The sequence below is a fragment of the Molossus molossus genome, unplaced genomic scaffold (assembly GCF_014108415.1).
Source record: "Molossus molossus isolate mMolMol1 unplaced genomic scaffold, mMolMol1.p scaffold_m16_p_3, whole genome shotgun sequence".
In the NCBI taxonomy this organism is placed as follows: domain Eukaryota; kingdom Metazoa; phylum Chordata; class Mammalia; order Chiroptera; family Molossidae; genus Molossus; species Molossus molossus.
Window position 1 is genome coordinate 52,247,493 of NW_023425366.1, and position 18,833 is coordinate 52,266,325.

The following is an 18,833-nucleotide window of genomic DNA, read 5'->3' on the forward strand; positions in this document are numbered from 1 at the left end:
GATGAAATTAACATGAAGAATTCTTTTAATTCAGGCAAAGCTCCTTTTAGCAGATACCCTTTACAATCTTGCCTGAATGTAAAGAACTGGAGTTCTGTTTCTTAATAAGTGCACATCTGTCTTAGCGGGACAGAAAAGCAGTTGGCAGGGGGTGGCGGGGGCAGGGGGGGGATCTGTGTGGAGCAGAAGCCAGATACATACCTGCTAGTGTGTTTACCGGCTGTTACTGGTCATGTTGGGGATGGCCCAGTTCCTGAACGGTTGACTGCCAGGATCTTCCAGCAAATGTGCCTGTCATCCCAGATCCCTGGCTTTTGAGCTAGACTGGATCTTAGCTTCACATACTTCTTTGGATTCCTGCCCTGTCTGTCGCCAGGATCCCCCTTATCCTCTCACCAGGTAGAGGTCCAGGTTCTTCTGACCACACCAGTTCCTTTGGAGGAATGAGAGAGAAGAGGTAAGCCGCAGGAAGCAACCCCAAAACTGGAAGCCAGTCTCAGAAGAAGCTAAGCAAGTGTGTGCTCCAGCCTAGTTATGTTCATAACAGTATTTGAGCCTCTTGCATAAGGCCTACCCCTCTGAATATAGCCCAGAAGTGTACCCAGACCACACTGGGGGGGACGAGGCTAAATGAAGGTGAGAAGTGCTTAGTGTTTCCTGAGAGGTTAGAGCTTGCCTCTGAAACACTGCATTTTTTTCATTCAGTGCTAACTGGTATTTCTGCTGAGAATTTAATAGGCTACTAAGTAGAAAATACACGTAGCTACACTTGACCAGGACCTGCTCTGCGTGCTGCATGGGAAGTAGTCTGTGCTCACGTTGGAGGGCTGTGGGCTTATTCCTCCTGCCTCACGGTGATTTAAGGCATTGTCTGCAAAGGTATTTTCATTCAACTGTTTACGCACCAGGGGAAACTTCTCTTCCCAGGAAGACAGCAGCTGGTCATTGTCGCAAGGCTGCCACCCACACAGAGTGAGGTCTCAAGGAATAGGAAACAGAGAAGGTACATTTTTTTGAGAATGGTCAGGAAATTCTGGAGTTGAAGAGGATGAAGCAATATGAGCTGGCTGTCCCGGGAGGAGCGGTCGTGCAAACATGTTAAAGTGGAGAGGATCTGGAATCCCAGTGGCTAGAAAGAAAAACGAATACATGTTGTTTCACAAATTATTTGGGAGCAGCCTTGAACCTTCTGTTCTTGGAGATGGTGGTTCTCGGATGAGCCATCTCAAAATAAGCAGAGGCCAGGTCAAGGAGGTGGATCAAAACACGCATGCTTATTTGTACTGAGATTTGAGTATGAGGCACTTTATTGAAAGTTCGCCCATTTCATGACCCCTGACCAAAATAATGCAGAATCTAAGCTGTGACATTCACCGCACATTTTCTAAGAAGACTCACCGACCTCAAAAGTGCACATCCTTACATGTTTTAATCCTGTTAAATTCCTAGGGAATAAACTACTATATGTCGGTGGTCACAGTGCCATATTGCAAGGCTGCCACCCACATAGAGTGAGTTCTCAAGGAATAGGAAACAGTTGATGACCCAGTTGTTTAAAGTATTTGAGGACAAACAACAGTACAACTGGGGTGGGTCTGTGTACCACTGAATATGCTTTAACCTGCATGTGTATATCCAGCTGCCAGGGAGTACTTTTATTTTTATTTTAAGGCCAACTTTCTGAACTATCTGCTACTTTAAAAGAAAAAGAAGTCTAACTCAATTACCTCCCCAAGTACAAACTGATATCTAGAGAATTGTAGGACTGCCAATGTTTTTGCAGAGTGGAATTTCAATCAGAAAACATGGAATTTAAGTGGGATTTGCCGGTTTTTGAAGTGGAAAATTGGCAGATCTGACCTATTGGATAATTGCCTGAGAGTTTTTAAAAAAAATTCTCTTTTTTTTTTTAATAACACAAAGAGATTGTCCTGATCCACAAGGGCATCTTTCTTTATTGTCTTCCATGTGTTTTCAGACTTTTCCTGTATTTTGTTTTTTAGTTTAATAGACTTTGTTTATTAGAGAAGTTTTGGGTTTACAGAAACCTTGTGCAGACAGTACAGAGAGTTCCCACGGTTCCGGTATACCCCCTGTCCTCCAGTTCCCCTATCATTAACATCTTGTATTTGCATGGTACCTTGTTACAAAGATTTTCAATCATAGTTAACATTCAATATTGTGCTAGTTGCGGGTGTACAGCATAGTGCACACCTGCCTTGTTCTTTAGAGGAAGATTTGATTTTGTGCCATTTTCAGTGTGAAGCAGTTTCACATTAGTTTGATGTAGCAAAGCCCAGGTCACCTGGTTTGACTTGGCACCTTCTTATTGCAGGTCGATCCGGGCCACGAATCTCTCGGAGCACACGGTGATCCTCGCGGTGGTCTCACAAGCGTAAGCTCACCTCCCACCCCTGCTGGAAACAGTCCCGTTCTGTCTGAGACATTTGTCTGATGTCATCCCGTCTTGGAGTTGGCAAAGCATTGGGCATGTCCTTGGCCCTACGGCACCAACCTTAGATCTTGCTTTGGGGATTTTCTTTGTTTTGCAAGTTTCTGGAAATATTTAGGTTTTCTCTCTATCATATCTAATTGCCGCTGCCACATAGTCATAGGTCTCAGGAAAAAACAGTTACTTCATTATATGCTAGAAATGAATATTACATCTGTGGAGGAGGAGATGTGGAGAGAACAGAGTTCCAGCTTATCTTTTTTCTTTGAAGAAAAGGGATGAGAGAGAGAGAAAGAGACGGGAGAGGCTTGTTTTGCACTGAAGAGGAAATTAGTGGTAACAAGAGAATGAGGAGACGCCAAGTCCGCTGCAAGAAAAGGTGTGTGCAGTTTGTGTTTGGGGGCAGTGATGTGGCTAGAGGCAGGACTAGGGTGTATGCCAGTGTTGGAAGACAGGGAAGAGGGATTAAGACAGGGAAGAGGGATTAAGACAGGGAAGAGGGATTAAGCTGTAGGTACGAGATTGTGGGATGAGAAACTGCTCTGCTGTGTTTATTGTTTGAAATGGCCAGTACTTGGAATGAAAGATCTAGAAGGAAAAAAGTTGTTTGTATAAGCTACAATCGTTGTGGAATCTTTGCAAGTATCAGACGTGTTCTAGTCAGGTAATAGCCATCATTAGCTTCGCAGAGAAGACCTTAATTAGGGCCTAGGATCTACTGGTCTTGGACCCAGTGTGGCAAATGGCACCGATTCTGCAAGGAAGGAGCTGAGAAGCCAGCAGCGCAGGAGAGTGTAGGTCTCCTCCCAGGGGAGCCCAAGCCAGGGGTCAGAAATACTCCCTTCCAGAGCCCTGCTGGTGCAGTGAGAAGCCCTGGCTTCAGAGTCGTGGCCTAACCAAAGGCTGTTCCTTATCTGGTACTCGAGCCTCTTGTTAGGAGCCGTGTCCCTTCACTTTGATGCCTGCCATGGGCTGTGGGGCAAGGAAAGTGAAGAAACTGTCCCCATTGGCTCCTCCCACTCCGCCATCCTGGTGGGAGAGGGGACCTCCAGGGGAAGGAGTGAGGGGAGCCTCATCCGTGTTCAGCCCTCTGGCTTATGTTGTATCTCCTGGGAACTCTGAGATCCTGGACACGGACGCCAGAAGTGTACCAGGCACACAGCATTGCCCATAAGCCTGGCTTAGTCCATGGGCCCAAGAACAAAACGCTCTTTTTCCCCCTATGTTTTAATAAAATATTTCATATATGGAGAGTGTAATAAAAGTGAATGCTGAGTTTGTTCCACTCAGCTTATGAAATACAACATTTTTAATACCTTTATTGCCATTTTTGCCCATCTTGGTCCATCAGTCAGCCAAGGGGAACCTTGAGTTCGGGAGGAGAAGGGGAGTTGGGAAGACGCGTCTCCCTGTAGGGCGGGGCTCGGCTCTAAGTAAACCACAGATGAACGCTGGATTTCCCTTCCTGTTTTCTGTCTGCTCCTGTACTCAGTCCCCTCTCTTCCATGTTCCTTCCCTGTGTTCCATGGTATCTACTCCTCATTTCTTGCTGGCTGTCTCAGGGAGGCCTCTTCTGTCATAGCAGGGACAGCCCAGCATGCCTTCCTGATCAGCCAATCCACATCCACCTTGTACTCAGACTGCAGTGCTGAGACCCAGCTGTGGGCTCCGTGCAGGAAACCTTCCCAGTTAATGAGCGACACTGATCTGTTTTTGTTTCCTTTTCTTCCTTTCAAATGTGGCATTACTGGTGGCACTGCCTGCTCATTGGCTATTAGCTGTGGCAGCTTAAATACCTCTCGTCTTCCTCCCATGGAGAGTTGGACCCAGCTGGGTCTTGAGGGGGTGGGGATTGTGCTTTTAGAAGGTTCGGGGACAGCAAAGAGGACAGTGATCTCTGGGATGAGCATTGTCCCTTTACACCTGCTCCCATACACTTGCTCCAACTCCAAAGGGCAGCCCAGGGTTGGAGAGAGCCACTCAGGTGACCTGCGGCGACATTCTCGGGCACACAGCTGGGGCTTTCTCTTTACCTGTTGGTTCTTTTTGCATCTGGAAGTCAGGTGTGGCAGTCTGGGCACATGCTGGTCAGGAAGCCACTCTGAAAGCCAACGCCACGCCTGCCTCATTGCTCTCTCTCCGTGTTTCAGTGTGAGGAGTCCTGGTATGTATCTGCTGAGTGACCACCTTTTCTGCTTTGCTGCAGATCGGGCGACCATGAAGAGACCTCAGTCCTTCCTCTTCTGCACGCAGGCTTCAACAGGGTACGTAGACAGTGACCCGGCACCTCCCTCCGGTGCAGGCATCTTATCCTCCACTCTCCCACGACAGCAAAGGCCAGTCTCCATGGATAACTGCTAAGGCCACGAAGCCCCTGGATGGTGAAGGAGGAAAGGAACTGTTCTCGCAGGATGGTACCGGGCAACTGCTACTCAAGCTGCTTTTCCTTTTCTCTCATAACTGCATATATCTTAGCTACAGATATGTAATGACGTAAAAACATGTCGTCTTATGTCAGGTCAAAATTCTGCAGTCCCGAACTTACCTCACTTACACAATCCAGTTACTTAGATTTGAAGTGTGCATGTGATTATATATAGAGAAGTCCACTGAGTCGGCTCCCAGCGCTGGTGTTCCTCAGGCCTGGCCAGGGCGTGTGCCCCAGGGGCAGGCCCAGGATGGCCAGAGCAGCCCCTGAGCTCCTGGTTTAAGTCAAAATATCTGAGTGGCTCCATAAATTAAACCACTATTCAACTTGAAAATGAAGGTCAATTCCTCCAAGGAGGTGTATCAACAAACAAAATAACCAGGCTTACCTGGCATCTCCAAGTCTTTTAATAGGCATAATTTGAATCTCAAGTAGATGGCGTCATGCATCCTTTCCCTTCAAAAATAGGATATCACCTATGCCTTGTGGACTATGAAAATTCCTTTGGGTACTTTAAGTAACGGTACATTGCAATCCCTGGTTTTAAAAAAATCCCAATTTTCTGTGGACCGTAGAGCAGCGGACATGGCCGTGTGCCCCAGTTTCGCGCTTTGGTTTTCTGCTCCAGCGTGGAAGCAGCCGCTCTCCGTAAAACACTCACCTCGCGCAGTGGTTCCCGTGTGTCCTGGGGATGGACGGGTCTAGTTAGTGGCCTCACTCACCCAGCCTTCCGCTGCACCCAGCCCCACGCTGTCCTGTACTGTCGGAGGCAGGGCTTCTCCAAGTGTGAGAATGTCGGTTCTCCTCACCCCCTGGGGCCTCACTACTGAGAACAGCTGTGACACACCGTGGGTGATGTCCACGAGGGCCCTTCGGTGCTGTTGAATGTCCTCTTGGGATTTCACTCTCAGTTCAGTGTTCCTACTGAGTGCTGCAGAGGTGGTCGGGTGGAGTGATCCTGGGATCGCACATGTACTCACCGAGGAAGCAACTGGCCCTCTTCGGGTGCAAACGAGATGAAGTCAGTTTAGGAGGGAAAAGTTCCATTGTTCTTTTTTATGTGTTTTGTAACCTGGCCGTGCTGCTCTAGAGGTTTCGTTGCCCTGTGTCTGGATATGGTGCTACTTTCTTCAGTCAGCCATAGTGAATACAACCCCTGGAGGGAGCATGAACATGAGGTCTTGCATGACACCTGGTGTTTGTTCATGCTGGGTCTGATCAACGCCTTTTGCCAGCTAGGTTGGGGTGCCCCGAATAGTTTGGGCACTTTCCAAGGGAAGCACATTGCACCTACCAATGCTTTCCCTCCTGAGTTTCTGTGACACAGGATCAGCTGAGGTTCCTCTCCAGGTGCCTGCTCTCCTTTTTTGGACAAAATCTTGTCTTTGGCAACTCTCTACCCATGCACCCTTCCAAGTATGCCAGCGATTCTGCCTTCCATGAGGTTGTTTCCCATCTCTGAGTTGTTTTGATTGTATGAAATCATCTACTGAAACTCAACCCTGTGTTGCTAGCTAATTGGCCAGTGCTTCGAGGTCCCTAGGTGGGGATCCAGGAACAAACTGTGCTGTGAAATATTCCACAACAGCTCCACTTGAAGCCTCTAGCTATGCGTGAGTGGCCGACTACATGATGCTCAGTTCATTCGGAGCCTGTTAGAAACCAGTATCTTAGCAAAGGGCAATTGCAGCTGTTTTTATATCCTTCTTTTTCTATTTGAAATGATGCCTAGTCGGTTGAACAAGTATTCATGGAGCACTTACCATGTGCAGTGAAATGTGTTAGGCATGCGGTCAGATGCATTGTTCCCTGGAGTGGCTGCCTAGGAAGAAATGGATAGCTAAGATTTATTATTGTTCGGCTCCATTCTGGGTGACTGACTTCATCCTCATCTACAAATGAGACACTGGATATTTTCTCCATTTTTACAGAGGAGGAAACAGGCTCAAAGTGACTGAATAGCTTGCCAGAGCTCATACAGCAAAGTCAAAATGCCAACTCCATGTTGAGTCCACTACAGTGGTATTTCTCAAATTGTCTGCGAGACACTAGTTTTCCAAAAGGCCTTAACAGGTGTTCCTTGGCAAAGGCTTCTATAGTCAAATAAGTCTGGGTACTTAGTGAAGACTTTCCCCTCCCCTCTCTCCTGAATATGCACAGTGCCCATCAGCAGCGTTGCTCAAGCGCACACTGAATGACCTGACAAGTCCCGCGCTAAAGGAGCATGCCTACATCTGTGGAAGTAGGGCCCAGGAATCTGAATTTTTAACCAAAGGCCCAAATTTTTAATATGTGGAAGTTTGAAGACCACTGCTTTTGATTCACTCAAATCATTTCCGAGATAGGGGTTAACTACAGTCTTAAAAATCCCCAAAAGATAACGCACTGGAATCTCCCATTACCTTTAGTCTACAAAACACTTGTTAAGTACCAATTATGTACAAAGTGTTCCAGTGTTGAGAAGCCATCACCTACAGAAAGCTGTTTCTCACTTCAATGGAAGTTCTTAGACCTAAAGAAAAGTAAAATATAAACAAATTGTTTTTTAGATATGAAAGGGAAAATATCGCATGAAACACACACACACAGCCTAGGGGTAATAAACCAGAATTAATGACATCTCTTGCTTATGACATTTCCTCTAGCTTATGACTATCAGTGAATTGGGGGGTTTTCTTGATATATTTTTTGTATATTATATACTTTAAAATTAATGTGTATTACATTTACAATTAGACATAGACAACAAAAGTTTACTTGAAAGCTTCTGTCTTAAAAAAAATAAAAACTTAAGTTTATTCCAACATTTTCAAAACTTATCACAGATTGTTTTTTGTATCTTATGAAGCATCATTTAGCAATGTTCAGAGGTTGCTATATAATCATCAACCGTCCAGAAGCTCTCATCCTGAACCATGTTTAACTTTACAAAAGAAAGGGAAAGTATGTCCTTTGTGTGTGTGTTCATGGAGGAAGTCCCCCCCTTCACCCTTCCCAGCTTCACCCTGGAATAGTGGGGACCTGGGGCACAGGAAAGTCTGAGCTTCAAAGCTGCTCCCCAAGCAGAAGCCATCAGACTAAATAGTGGAAGAGTGTGTGTAAGACACACACACACACACACAAACACACACACAAGGAAGGAGGTGCAGTGAGCACTCAGAAGATGAGGAAGGAAGGAGACCATTGCAGCAAACATGTCCTGTGTTGAGTTTTAGGAGACTTTTATGAGTGTAATATAAAGGACAGGTGGTTCAGTAATTAACAAGGTTCTGTATTTATTTTCCTGTCATCATTCATCATGAGATTTTTTTTCCACCTTTGTTTTAATGGGAGTTAAGGGTACAATATTCTCTGCACTGTTGTTTCTCGTGCATTTAAACAAGCACTTCAAACACCTTGACAGCTATTTTATTTTATCTTATCTACTAGTTGTCTTATGTAACAGAGTTACTAATGTAGGAAAAACTGTTAAGCTTCTTTATTTGACTCTTGGAGAAGTAATTGTATATCTTATGTGTTATTTTTGCTTTCTTTCCAGAGATTTATGGAGAATAGCAGCATCATTGCTTGCTATAATGAGCTGATTCAAATAGAACACGGGGAAGTTCGCTCACAGTTCAAATTACGGTATGTGGCCCAATGAGACGGGGCACGAGATTAACAGTCCTGGAGACGAGCTTGTGTGTCGTCAGGTCCCTGTTCCGGGATCCTGGCTCAGTCACAGGGGTTGTGAAGCTGTTAAACAAGTAATGGTGGCTGGTAAACAGCAGAATCTAAACCGGGAGCCCTTTGTTATGATGAAATAAATTACAAGCATTTCTTATTTTGACGGCATTTTCCACTATTTACAGCAGTTTTAAAATTATATCCTGGGAAAAGTACTGTTACTTTTTGTACATTAGATAGAGATTAAGAATAGCCTTTCAGGATTACTTTCTACTTACTGCTTTCAACATTTATAAATTCCTCCATGGATTGTTACGGATAGGGGCAAACCAATAAGTATATTTATTATGCTAACCATAATAACTGCTACGTAACCATGATAGCAATTTCACGGGACCAGTTTGTAGCCTCTGTGCACGAAGTATCTTTGAGAAACAGTTTGAGGTCTCTGAGCCAGTATAGAGTGCTTTAAAAGCAGGCTGCTCTCTGGGGCTCACTTCTGGGAGGGGATTTTCTTCGCTGAACTCTGGGCCGTGGGATGTTCTGCTTCTGGGGCGCCTTGGAATGGCAGGTCCTAGCTCCTGCCTGGTTGGGCTCAGGCTCCCCTCCAGCACATTCTCAGAACCCTGATTTTTTTTCACCTTGCCTCCCTCAAGCAGGGAAGAGGAGGGGACAGAGGAGGCTCTACCCAACCTATTGCCTGTGGGAGGCCAGTCCCCAGTGGCTCGAGGCTGTAGGATACCAGAAAGTCCCTGGCCTGGCTTCCCCCTCTGGTCAACTGCAAGGTCAGGATGGTTTCAGGCTCAGCAAAAAATAAAATATCATGGCACTGTGATTATACTTCTTTTTATCATGGTTACTTAATTTGCATTCAAAGGGGACAACCCTCCCACCCCCCGCTTTTTAAAAAATCCTCACCCAAGGATATTTTTTCATTTATCTTCAGGTAGAGTGGGAGGGAGGGAGAGAGAGAAACATCCATGTGAGAGAGACACATCGATTGGTTGCCTCCCGCATGACCCCAACCAGGTGCAAGAGGCAACCAGGGGTCGGGGTCGGGGACTGATCCACAACCAAGGTACATACTCTTGACGGGAACTGGACCCATGACTCTCTGGTCCACGAGCCTGCGCTCTAACCGCTGAGCTAAACCAGCCAGGGTGACAAACCCCTTTTTAAACTTAATTTTTCTCTGCCATTCTCAGTCCTGCAGAAGTAAAATGCATCGGCATAAGCCCACAGAGTGAGGTTCTTCTGGGGTTCACCTGGTCAGGGGAGTTAGAGAGCTTTAAGAAATAAATTGTGGGGATAAAAGTCACTTTCTTAGGTGGGAAAGTATTTAAAAAGAACCTCAAACAGTGGAAATTTAGATATTTTAATAGTTTTTGGTGTAGAATGTTGCCAAAGACTTTTGAATATGTAAATAATTAAATCCCATGGTTTCTTTGTATCCACATATTTCTTAGTTTCAGAGAACATCATAGAATTTTTCAAGAAAATCACATTGCCTTCAGAAATTTCTGATTTTTATTATTGTACATTAGTTGCTTTTATTCCTGGGGGTCTCTGCTGTTTTTAATTGAGGGTAAAAAGGCTTTGTACTTAAAAAAAGAAAAAATGTGTTCACAATGAATAGAATGAGAAAAAGAGGGATTTCATTTGGGTTAAATCTTTTACTGTGTATTATCAACAACAAAAATGAACAGATATCTATTGCTTAGTAGGTAGTTTCTCACTTTATTTTAAAGAATCGTTTGAGGTTTTTAGGCGACACTGGTGTGATGGCTCAGAGGTCAGCAGGCCTCTCTGCACAGCGGGCCGCGAAGGCCGGCCTGGCGTTGGAGCTAAGCACCCCCTCCCCCGCCAGCGAGGGCTTCCAGAAAGGGCTCCTGCTTATCGCGCCAGTGAAATCTGCTTAGCCAGGGCCCTGAAGACTTTCCAAGGTCTCACCGGACTCAGAACTTGGCAAGTTTCTGAGTACCGAATACTGTGTAAGTCCCATAACGTCTCACTTCTCACCGACTGGAGCTGCCTGGGGAGTTGTTCACAATGAAGAGGCTCGTGTTCTTCATACAAATCAGTGTGAAGCTGTTCAACGGACTTGCCTCCAGCACAGTGGCCCCAGGAACGGGGGTTTGCCCAGCTCACTGATCCCCTCACCTCCCACACCAGCGGAAGCCTCTCTTCCCAGCCAAGAGCAGCCATGAGGGCTGCCCCCGTGTCGGGGTGGGGGAAGGCTAGCGTTCTGGACAAGAGAAAGCCAGAGGACTAAGTGGTTGGTTTCTTCTGTTGCTTTTTGGCTGGCTCTGCCTCCCCCGTCTCCAACTTCCTTCTCTTTTCGGAGGAATGGGGTGTATGCGCATGGTTTAACTCTGGCCTGGGAATACTAGATCTGGGTCCAGCAGGCAGGGGCATGGTGACCCCAAACTATGACTTCCCCACTTCCCCGTGACCTTCAAGGACCTCTAAAGCCTCTACCTGCACCCCAGAGGCAGGCAGGTGACTCTGCCACTCACGGCAGACTGGGAAAATGAGGCTCTTTATTATACAGTGCCGGAATAAGTACAGTCTCATTATGTAATACTCCCCCTGCAATGCCGCCCCAGCTGCAGCTAAATCTGTGACATGGCTGGCATTTTGCAGGGCAGTCTGCGCGCAGGGTGGTGCTGGGCGTCGGAGATACACGCTTCTGTCAGTCTTCATGTATGGTGACCGCGTTTACTTAGCCAGGGGAAGAATAAGGATTATGCATCAAGCAAAAACTATCTAGTTTTAAAATTCCATTTTACAGAATAACTTTTAAAAATAGGAGAGCTAAACTCATTCTGAATGCATTTGATGAATTACTTTATAGAACAGAAGAATTCACAAAAAGGAGAATGTCTAGGGAAACGGTAAATGACAACCATTTATCTCTTATTCTTATGTCTCTTTATTATGAAAAGAACTATGTTATCCAAAATACAGATAGGATTTATCTACTTATTGGGAGTTGAAGCTGATCGGTTTATACTAACGAGGTACCAGCTAGCTAGCTGTGTATTGTCATTAGTCTGCTCTCTGTTACCCAGGAGTTATACCCAAATCATCATGTTTATTTTACTCTAAGCCTTAAGAAGGTAGCAGTCCTCAACTTTAGAAACATCAGTTTCTAAAAGATGGGCAAAACTTTGTATTCTGTGGAACACTTCGTCTCTCTAGTATTAAGTGACATTTATAGAGCTTATCGACACATGGGCCCTGCATGACAGCCGTTGTGTCACAGGGGTAACCCAGCAGTGGAGGCTTAGAGTACGGCTGGACTGCATCACTGCCCAGCAAGGTGCCCACCCACAGGTGGCAAGTCCATGACCCCATGCTGCCTCCACTCTCCCCTCCCTGTCCCTCCCAGACTCCTGCCGGGATGTGGGTCTGTGTTCAGACTCTTCTCTCTACCAGCCACCACCTTGCGCAGTCCTACCTTTGTTCCAGGTGGCGTGTGTGTGTGTGTGTGTGTGTGTGTTAGGGTAGATTCATTCCAGAGTACATTTGGTAGGCACACAAGAGCTTGTGTAGCCCAACCACCTCAGCCACAGTTGACAGAGGAAAACACCGAGAGCCAGGGCGACCCAGCACTGCACTGGCCCCAGCTCTGGAGCAGAGTCCAGGGGTCCTGCATTTCAGTCTGATGCACTCTGACCCCCGACTGGACACCACTGTGTTCTTTTTTTTTTATCCTCATCTGAGGCCATTTTTGCATTCATCTTCAGATAGAGGGGAAGGGAGAGAGGGAGGAAGAGAGAGAGAGAGAGAAACATTGATGTGAGAAAGACACATCGACTGGCTGCCACCCACACGACCGCAACTGAGGCCGAGGACAAACTGCGACCGAGGGACATGCCCTTAGCGGGAACTGAACCCGGAACTCTCTGGTCCTCAGGCTGACGCTCCAGCCGCTGAGCCAAGCTGGCCAGGGCCACCACTGTGTTCTTTTTAGACTCTATACCCGGCCTCTCTAATTCCTGCCTTTCCCTCTGGACCTTCGAGGGCCCTTAAGAAGGGGAGAGGAAATGGTCACATCACCTGCACTTCAGGGATTTCTACACCTAGGTTACTTTTCCTTGTGCTGCTTTTTCCAATTTCTTAACCTGAAGGATACAAAATACATTTGAGGCACAGAATTACAAGGTTCCCAAGAACAGAAAATAAATAAAGTGAGGGCTCTTCTGCACGATGACTATTAATAATTAATATAAGCAATTAAATTCTCAAACTCTGGGAACACGAGTCAAGTTGACTACTTTATTTTGTTTCAGGTTTATTTAAATAGAACCATCACCCAAATCGGTTTAAAGCCTAGAACTAAACCCTGCTGTTCGAAGTGTTTGTCACTGGGGAAAGCGATCTTCTGGTCCCACCAGTATCTTTTCACCTCACCTGCTGATCAGAATTTGCTTTGTCCCATTGGGCATTATATATATATATATATATATATATATATATATATTTTGTTACAGATTTTTCTCCTTTTCCCCCCATTGACACCCTCCCCACCCTGTCCCCAGCTTTGTTGTCCATGTCCATTGGTTATGTGCATGCATATAAGTTCTATGGTTTATCTCCCCCCCACCCCCTCTTCAGGGGATTGTCCGTCTGTACCCCACTTCCACGTCTCTGGGACTACCCTGTTCTTCAGACTGTTATGTTCATTATATTCCACAAATAAGTGAGATCATATGATACTTGTCTTTCTCTGTTTGACTTGTTTTGCTTAGGATAATACTTTCCAGGTCATTATATTTATTGAAGGTTTTATACTCTGTGGATAATCATGATAAATGTTTAATAGATTAATTTTGGAGATTGGAGCTAAGATCTTGTATAAAATAACCTCTTGAATTGACAAAAACCATAGTCCTTTGAGTACCTGGTTACATACCTTGAGACACACAGGTACTTACTTTAAGAAAATACTCCGTTTATCATTTACTATGTCAGAGGACTTTATCACATAAAATGTATTAGAGCTTAATTTTGCAGCTCTCAAAGTAGAGAGATTAGCCAACAGAGAGTGTGCTTTTGACATCTGACTTCCGAACAGGGGCTGCCTGGGAAATACTTCTTTTTGCTTCTTTATGAGGCAGTGCAGTAATGGCTTTGGTAACTATTCTCAAGTCCTCCCTTACTCTCATTTTAAATTATCATGTTTACAAATGCTAATAGGACAGTATACAGTTCAAATTAGGTAGCCTGGAACAATTTAAATAAGAAAACTTATGCACCCATCAGGAATCTCAGTTGAATTAGGTTTAATAGTCACCTCTGCTCACCCACATCATAATTACTTACTCACCCTCCCACACTCCTACCTTAATCTCTGTAACTATAGGAACATATCTTTCATTGGGCTAAAATCCTTCACTCCCCATACAGGTTACCTTGTTATTTATTATTGGTTTGTTATTTTAGTTCTTGGTTTGATATTTCAGGTATAATCATGAGAAAAGACAGGTTATGATTCACTTTTCACCAACAGCCTTGAAAGCCTTACAGAACAAAGAAATAGTACTCTGGGATCTTACAAAGAATTATAAGTACCATGTGTTGAATTCTTATATTGTCCCAAGTACTTTGAGAGATGTCTCATGTAAATTAATCTGTTTTGATTTTCATAACAACCTGTAAAATATGTGTTATTCTCCTCATTTTATAGATGAGGAAACTGAGAGCCAGCAAAGGTAAAAAGTTGTCCAGGGTCCTAAAACTGGCAAAATATGGAACCGGATTTCACCCAGTTTGTTCTGCCCTATGCCTTGTAGACAGTTCAAAACAGGATGGCAAAGTTCGATGCCCTTATGAGTGGAAAAGACGAATAGCATTTTAAGAGTTTGATTTATAAAACATCAATCCAGTAAATCAACATCTTTTTTGTAATGGGCAAGAAAGCCTTCGTTGGTATTCTTTAAACAGCCAGTACAAATAACAAAACTTTAGGAACTAGTTACGTACTTACTGTTAGATAAGAAATAACTTAATGTGTTTGGAGTTCCTCTAGATTTGGAAGATAGTTAAAATTCTTTCCAAGAAATCTAGAAATTGAAATGATTTCAAATATTCCAAATACAGCGAGGCCCCCACCCCGAGAGCTTTGCAGTTACCTAGGCGCAGGGAATTCTGCCTTGCTTGCCTGTCATCACCCAGGGGGCGTGGTTGAAAGCAAAGTACTGTGAAGGCTTGTTTATTTGAGATCACAAAAGAAAGGAGATAACATATTTGCTATCTGTTGCAAAAATCCAGAATATCTCAGATCTAATTTGGGCTTAAGTAGGTTTTCTTAATTGATGGGGACTTGACCTCTGTTTCATTCACAGAACATAAGGGACCTAGAAGACAGTCCCTTGTACCTTTGTTCTCTCGTGACAGTATTAAGGTTTCACTCAGCTATATGTAGTTTATTTCATGATCCATGAAGATTTTGCTGGTTACAGTTCTCCTCTTTGTATTGTATACATGGAAATTTATGCTGCTGTTTATTCATTTAGTTTAAAACCTAGGCGGTTGTGTTTTTGTTTTGTTTTTTTCTCAAAGCAACATCGGAAAGTACATGGCTTTAATGAATCTGAGGAACTGTTTACTTTGATCAATTAGCAGATGAAGTGCTAATGGTTTTATAGCAGAACTAACATCAATCTTTTGCAACTTTCAGGGCCTGCAATTCAGTGTTTACAGCTTTAGACCACTGTCATGAAGCCATAGAAATAACAAGCGATGAGCATGTGATTCAGGTATGAGACGCTTTTTATCTTTAGATGTCAAAATGGAACCTTTTATGTTTGAGCCACCCCTTTTCAAGCACTGTCTCATAATCCTCACATTTTAACATATTTGGAGAAAGGAACCAAAATATTCAAAGAAAGCTGATAGACTTAAACTAAGAATTAGATAGGCAATAAGAATAAAAATGTATTCAGATCAGAGCCTGTGATTTCTTTGATGGAGGTGGGGTAAATTCTTTGGACTATCTGTGAAAACAGCATTTACACAGAGGTATAGAGTAAATGCTTATAAGTGCCTATGGGAGCAAAATATTTTGTTTTATTATTTGTCAATTACAGTTGATATTTAATACTCTATGTTAGTTTCAGGTGTACAGTATAGTGGTTAGACAACTATATAATTGACAGAGTGACCCCTCATAAGTCTAGTACCAACATGGCACCATACATAGTTATTACAGTATTATTGACTATTCCCTATGCTGTACTTTACATCCGGTGACTGTTTTGTAACTACCAATCTGTACTTCTTAATCTCTTCACCGTTTTCACCCAGCCCCCCAGCCAGCCTCCCATCCAGCAGCCACCAGTTTGTTCTCTGTATGTAGGAGTCTGTTTCTTTTGGGAATAAAATGTTTTCAAAGGTATTCATTTAATTGCCTTTGGTTGGTATTCTAATAATAAAGCACTCTAATATACTAAAGTCATCTTCCTAAGGAAATACGTATAGTAGACAAACCTTTGTTGAAATTACGCCATGTTATATTTGTTGGAAAGGAAGACATTATACTTAAACATACTCTGAAATCTAAGCTTTCCACTAGTGGATACAGCTGGCTTGCATAGTGACCCTGAGTGTGAGGAGCACTTACTCTCATCAGCAGAGACCAGTCAGTGTGAACACAGTGGACCCAGGGCAGACAGAGCCCCATGTTTGCTGTCCTGCACACCCCCACTGCATACACAGACACACCCCGCTCTGCTCCCAAACCAGTAACATTGCACCGCCATGCTAGGCCCTGTCATCGTCATGTGCACAAAGTTACCTCATTTCCATTCAGTAACCCTATGGTCAGAAAGAGACATAACTGACCAGTAATACAGATGGGGATACTGAGGCACAGCAAGGTCAAGGAAAGTCCTGGTAATATGTATTGGAACCAAAATACATAGCTGTATCTTTCTGACTCCAAAGCCTTTCCACCTGGTATGCTGTTGGGCTGTATTTATGGGATTGTTTTCCTGGCTGTTCCTTGGATCAGAAATGGATCTGAAAGCGTCCTCATATTGCTGCCCATTGCTGGCCCCTGCCCATGGGCAGCGTCCTGGACTGCAGAGAACCCAGACACGTTTCTGTTCCAGACCACAGCCCACCCTCCCCCAGATTGAACAATATATTCTCTTCATGAAACACATTTGCCTTGCACCTCCCTCTTTCTGGTGGGCAGTTGGGGGGTGTCCTCAATAATGAGGAGAAGGGGTTCTGTGTTCTCTCTTCACCTTTCCCACTTGTAGCCTAAAAGTTGGCACCGCTCACAGGGACCTGAGTCCTTCATTCCACAGGGAGCAGCGGGGGCTGGAAACCCTGTGCCCCTGCGAGAGGTAATATGTGATGCTGTCCCACGGTATTCATCAACCCCCAATCTTTCCCAGGAGCAGGAGCGAATGGGCTGAGGAAGGCGTGCGCCTGGCCAGGGGAGACTATACTGACAGCACATTTTTTGGGGGGATGCTTTATCTATTTTTTTTTAATTATTTTTCAATCCTCACTCGAGGACACTTTTGTATTTATCTTCAGACAGAGCGGGAAGGAAAGAGGGAGGAAGAGAGAGAGAAACATCAATGTGAGAGAGACACATCAAGTGGCTGCCACTCACACGACCCCAACCGGGGCCGGTGACAAATTGCAACCGAGGTACATGCCCTTAGCGGGAACCGAACCCGGGACGCTCTAACCACTGAGCCAAACCGGCCAGGGCTGGGACCCTTTAAAAACCTACCAGCCCTCTGAGGATAAAACTTACAACAAGAGCAAGGAGGAAGAAGTTCAGTAGAGGATGTTGTATGTAAGGGGGAAATTTAAATGACCTTTGTGCTAAATATAGATTTTGAGATGGTCTTGCACCGTCCTCTGTGTCCCAGCAAGCATTCCTCTGGGGTACACAGCAGCCCCGAACTGACCTGTACTCACTTCCCATTCACAGTATGTCAACCCAGCCTTCGAAAGGATGATGGGCTACCACAAGGGTGAGCTCCTCGGGAAAGAACTCGCGGAGCTGCCCAAAAGCGACAAGAACCGGGCAGACCTCCTCGACACCATCAACACGTGCATCAGGAAGGGCAAGGTGGGTGCGACAGGGCGGACCCGCACACCGCCCCCCGTGCGTTCTCTTTTACTGTGGGTCTTTATGTCACATTCTCAGGTTGGCTTCTTTAGTAAAGTTATCGTTAAATGAGTTAATTTTGCATCAGGCAGAGCTGGTGCTCATCATGCTGATATGGAACCTGGCAGTGTGGTCTAAGGAAATGCCGTCTTTGTTTGCATGTGCTCCACCTGTCGTCGCTGGACTGTCCTTCCTACCTCTGAGCAGAGTCCCACCCACGAAGCTGTTCTGCATTTATTAGCTTATCCAGTGTTTGGGGGACTAGTATTTAGTGTCAGTATTCACACACAGGCCTGTTTTCCTTGCTCTCGTCTCTTTCCTCGTCACAGTTCAGCAGAGATGGAGAGCTCATGCTTCCCCGCTGTCCGTCTGCCAGGGCTTCCTCTGGGCCACGAGGGCAGCGGTGTGAGCCCAGGAGTCTGGGGCAGGCCGTCCGCTGCGCTGGGGCGTCGCAGGCGGAGCTGCCCGTGCATTTCCTTCTAAGCCTTCAGAGCGCTTTCTCGCACGTTATTGCATTCCTCTTGCTTTCTCTGATGGGAACTGGTTAGATAAGCATTGTTTTCACTCGATGGGGGACCACTGTACAAGAATAAAATAAGTTTGCATTATATATGATGACCAAAATTAATTTTTTTAAAAAGCGGGGCAGTGAGACGGAAAAAGAAACGACATTGTCAAATACTCCAAAATGACTCCTAAAGACTGCTGCCCACGTCGGGTGGCCTGACGCACGGTTAGCCACCCGTGGGGGCGGGCAGGAAAGGGCTGCAGAAGTGAGGCTCTGAGCTAGCCAGGCTCTCCCAGAAGTTACAGAGCTGCCGCAGGGCCCCCCTTGAAGTCACCGGGTTCTTCATTCCGGCCAGTTCCCCAAGGTCCAGAGACAGCAGGAGTCTTCACACTCCCCTTTGCCTCCTCCATGTAAACTGCCCGGAGCCAGACAACCCGAGAAGTCTTGCCTGGAGGCAGGACAGTAGAAAGGTGACGGGCTTCATGGAGAGTTAAAAGGCACAAATTCATAACCACATCCTCCCCCATCTAACGTGGGCACATTAGTTAGAATCCCTGAGCCTCAGTTTGCCCATCTGTAAACTAAAGATGATAACATCAAACTCAGGTTGTTGTGAAGATTTTGAGAAAGACCTCAGAGA

The 18,833-nt window shown here is 45.2% G+C and overlaps 1 protein-coding gene across 2 annotated transcripts in view; it reads left to right on the plus strand.

Moving 5' to 3' along the window:
- Positions 1-18,833, plus strand: part of PDE8B (phosphodiesterase 8B) — a 221,371-nt gene that overhangs the window by 134,564 nt on the left and 67,974 nt on the right. For both annotated transcript variants that reach the window (XM_036279887.1, XM_036279886.1), the window contains exons 4-8: positions 2,336-2,395; positions 4,659-4,716; positions 8,419-8,507; positions 15,232-15,310; positions 17,506-17,646. In XM_036279887.1, the coding sequence (XP_036135780.1) occupies positions 2,336-2,395; positions 4,659-4,716; positions 8,419-8,507; positions 15,232-15,310; positions 17,506-17,646 (427 nt within the window). The remainder of the gene's footprint in view (positions 1-2,335; positions 2,396-4,658; positions 4,717-8,418; positions 8,508-15,231; positions 15,311-17,505; positions 17,647-18,833) is intronic.